This window comes from Notothenia coriiceps, unplaced genomic scaffold (assembly GCF_000735185.1).
Source record: "Notothenia coriiceps isolate Sejong01 unplaced genomic scaffold, NC01 NC01_scaffold00019167, whole genome shotgun sequence".
Classification (NCBI taxonomy): Eukaryota; Metazoa; Chordata; class Actinopteri; order Perciformes; family Nototheniidae; genus Notothenia; species Notothenia coriiceps.
In genome coordinates, this window is record NW_011351868.1 from 808 (window position 1) to 4510 (window position 3703).

At 40.7% G+C, this 3703-nt stretch overlaps 1 protein-coding gene across 1 annotated transcript; it reads left to right on the top strand.

Moving 5' to 3' along the window:
- Positions 1–428: 428 nt before the first annotated feature.
- Positions 429–3140, top strand: LOC104951798 (tyrosine-protein kinase Src42A-like; the record flags this gene model as incomplete). Its single annotated transcript, XM_010778526.1, has 2 exons — positions 429–1060; positions 3019–3140. Coding segments are annotated over exons 1-2 (529 nt in total), but the record flags the coding sequence as incomplete, so codon positions are not given.
- Between the last annotated feature and the right edge of the window lie 563 nt (positions 3141–3703).

Consider the following 3703-nt stretch of genomic DNA (forward strand, 5'->3'; position numbering starts at 1 on the left):
ATGTTCCTAAATATCTACATTTATGTATAAATACATGTGTAGCAGTTAGACCAACATTAATAGATTATCTCATTATTACCTATTTTATATGTACTAAAAAATAAAAATAAAGTTTACTAAGCCCCCTTTTTGTTTTAATTTATTAGAATGATTTGTGCTTAAACTCATATACTGTTGTGTCTCAAACGGATGGACTAGATTATTAATTTATTTGCCTAATAGTTGCTTAAAATGCTACAATAACATTTGCAATTCGTTTTTAATCTGCCATGTACGGTATCAATGTCTCTCAGCCACTGTAGTGTCGTGTCAGGTGGGCGTGTCGTGTAGGGGGCGTGTCGTGTATTTGATGCGGCTGCAGCCCTGCAGCTAGACCAAATGGTTTAAATCATGGTTTAAATGCCCAGCATACATGTGCTACCAAGCGATCTTCCTCGACATTGAGAAACGGCCACGGTGTTGTGTTCGTGTGTGTGTGTGCGCGCGCGTGTGCGTGCGTGCTGAGGCCAAACACTGCTCCCAGCTCTGGGAATATTTCAATGACTCAATGATATTTTTATGGAAAGTGGATAATGATCGCGCAGGAGGGATTCCCCCGAACTTTTTCCGCGTATTGCTGACAGGAATGACTCGCTGTGATTGACGGATGAACCATGGGGACGAAGATCAGCTTTTCTTCGTGCTGGCATAGTTTTTTAAAATGTTTTAAAAAGCCGAACCAATCTGAAGCGGATTCAAAGCCTGAGGGAAAGGCTGTCACGGTTTTTGTAAATCCCGCTACTGACAGTGAAGTAGATGCAGACTTTTATTCTAAACGCACCTTACCACCGCTCCCAGCCGGTGGGCCCGGGGGTGCCGGGGACCTGTACATCGCCCTATATGACTACAACGCCCGCACCGAGGAGGACCTGAGCTTCCGCACCGGGGACACGTTGGAGGCTCTGGACAAAAGTGCTGGGGACTGGTGGTTTGCCAAAGCCCTCAACGGGGTCTCGGCGCCCAAAAAGGGATACATCCCGGCGAACTATGTGGCCCCTGTGGAGAGTATCGACGCAGAACCGTGAGTCCACCATATTCAGTTCCTGCTTCCATATTCATTTAGAGTTCTGCAACATAGCGCTCCCCCTCTCTTCAAGCCCAACCAGAGAGTTTCCCAGTTACCTTGTTATCTTCCAACAGAGGTGGAGAAGTACTCACATCTTGAACTTAAGTTAAAGTAAAAGTACTCAGATGTTGTACTTAAGTTAAAGTAGAAGTACTCGGAGTGTAGGAATACTCTGTTACAAGTACAAGTCATGTATTCAAAATGTTACTCAAGTAAAAGTAGAAAAAGTAATAGCATCAAAATCTACTTGAAGTAGCAACAGTAAAAGTAGGCATTGTGCAGAATGGTCAATTTCAGAATAATATATATGATATGTTTTATAATGATTGATCATTAAAGTGTTCTCAAAGCTGGTAAAGGTGCTGCTAGTTTGAATGACTTTGTATACTGCAGGGTAGCTTGTGAATTTACTCCAGGTGGAACTAAAGTCTGATTTAAGAGTTGATTAGATTTCATATCATTAATCCAAATCTGTAAAGTAACTAAAGGTATTAAATAAATGTAGTGGAGTAAAGTACACCATTTAACTCTGATTTATAGTGGGGTAAAAGTACAAAGTAGCATTACATGGAAATATTCAAAGTACAAGTACCTCAAAATTGAACCAGTACTTGAGTACATTTACTTAGTTACTTCCAATGCCTGTGTTCCAACATTGTTTGGAAATCCTACTGACTGACAGAATATAGATCCTCTAAGAGCCATAACTTTGTATTTTGAAACAGATGTACAAGACGGATCAGTTTTATTTGTATAGGTCTTTACTGCTGAATAATGCTACAAAGCAAAGGCTTGGTTGAAACTAGTTATTGATTATCTGTGAGCAGGAAATGTAGGCCTACAGGTTAATCATTTCCTGGCAGTAAGTCTGAAAACACATGCAACAATGCTTTGAAACACCTCGCTGATGTTGTGTTGTTTCATAGCAATGAATTAATCTGTCCTACCAGAAACTTGTTTTGCAGCAGGATTATTTTTGGCTGCAGGTTGCCAGCTCTACGAAAGGCCTCGCTCAGATACAGTTCTGTGAATGCGAACATTTACACACATTGTGTTCACTAACACAACAAAGAAGTAGGCTTTTATCTCCTCTATTTCTGCGTGTAGCTGAACGGTTGGAAATAGTTTGTCACAAAGGTCCAACCCGTGTCTGTGACTCGTTCTCAGTGAAACCTGTTTCTTCCTAGCTGTTTTTCCTGTTTTGTTCTCATGGACAAATGTTCCACATCATTTGTGTCATAGTTAACCTCACAAAAAACCTGAGATAGATGGAGGAGTTCCAATTTGATGTGGGTTGGTGCTTTACATTTAGCCTTTGATGAATGTAACATTGCACATTTCCTAATACATGTCCAAAATGTTTATATTCTGTTTTGGCTCACCTCTGATAAATTTGAGCTTCCAGTTATTTTCATCTGTAGTCTGTAGAGATTTTCAGTTTGATCCGGGGCCGGAACCATCTGTCTGGCAACCTGGGCAAAGAAATAACTTGTGGGGCCCCTTGTTGACCCCCATATGTATGTCTGTCATGATGAAATAATTCAGGGTTAAGTATAATTTTGGATCAATTCTATGTTCTTATTCCATCAAATCATGAAAATACTACAATTATTGGTTAGATTTCTACAGCCTGGCTGGGACTCCTGCTTGTGGTGAATGTGGATTAAGCGCAGTGCCCCCCCATGCAGCTGTGTGGCTCATAGATGAGCCTTTCAAAGAGTGGTGCAGTGATGATGTATTTTTGTAGAACGACACATAAATTGGCATTGCATTTTTGAGTGGGTGAAGGAGACAGTGTTATACAGTGTTTTAGTGCTTAGACAGTTCAGTTTGCAATCAATAAAAGTATTGATAATGCAGTTTACAGCCGTTACATTTGACAAGTTCTGCTTCCTCATACATTGTGATTGCAGATGGTATTTTCCCGACACCAAGCGGCTGGATGCAGAGAAGATTCTGCTGGCAGAGGGGAACCAGCACGGAGCCTTCCTCATCAGGAACTGTGAGAGTCAGAGAGGCGAGCGCTCCCTCTCAGGTGAGAGAAGACTGGGCCTACCCTACTGGTCTCTAAAACAATGTGAACAAATACATATATCTCAAAATGGATTTTCAGTAAGTGAAGTCACTTATAGATAATAACTTAAATGATTTTCCTTTAAAAAAAATAAGGAGATATGAAAAGCCATATGATAAACCCTCTATCAATAAACTGCTACACTATCAGAATAATTATCAACGTATCATAACTTGGGAAGCTGTTTGCTGTAGTAATGGCTGTCTAACGTTCTTAAAGCAAACTGACTTCATTATAATCGCACCATTGTACCATTCTGCTGTGTGCGTACTTCTCTGCCACAAAACACACATTTCCAAATACCCTATCGTTAAGATCTCTTATCATCAATTGACTCAAAGGATTAGTGGTTTCAGGGTCATGAAGTGGAATACATCGAGGTCTGTGCTCCCATAAAGCAGGCTGATAACTTTATCTCCCTCTTTTCTAATCTGTGTTCTCAATCCGGCCTTGCTCTTTCCATTATGGTTGAATTCTTTCCATGTTCATTAATTACAGCCAGTTGATGACCTCATCAGCCCCGG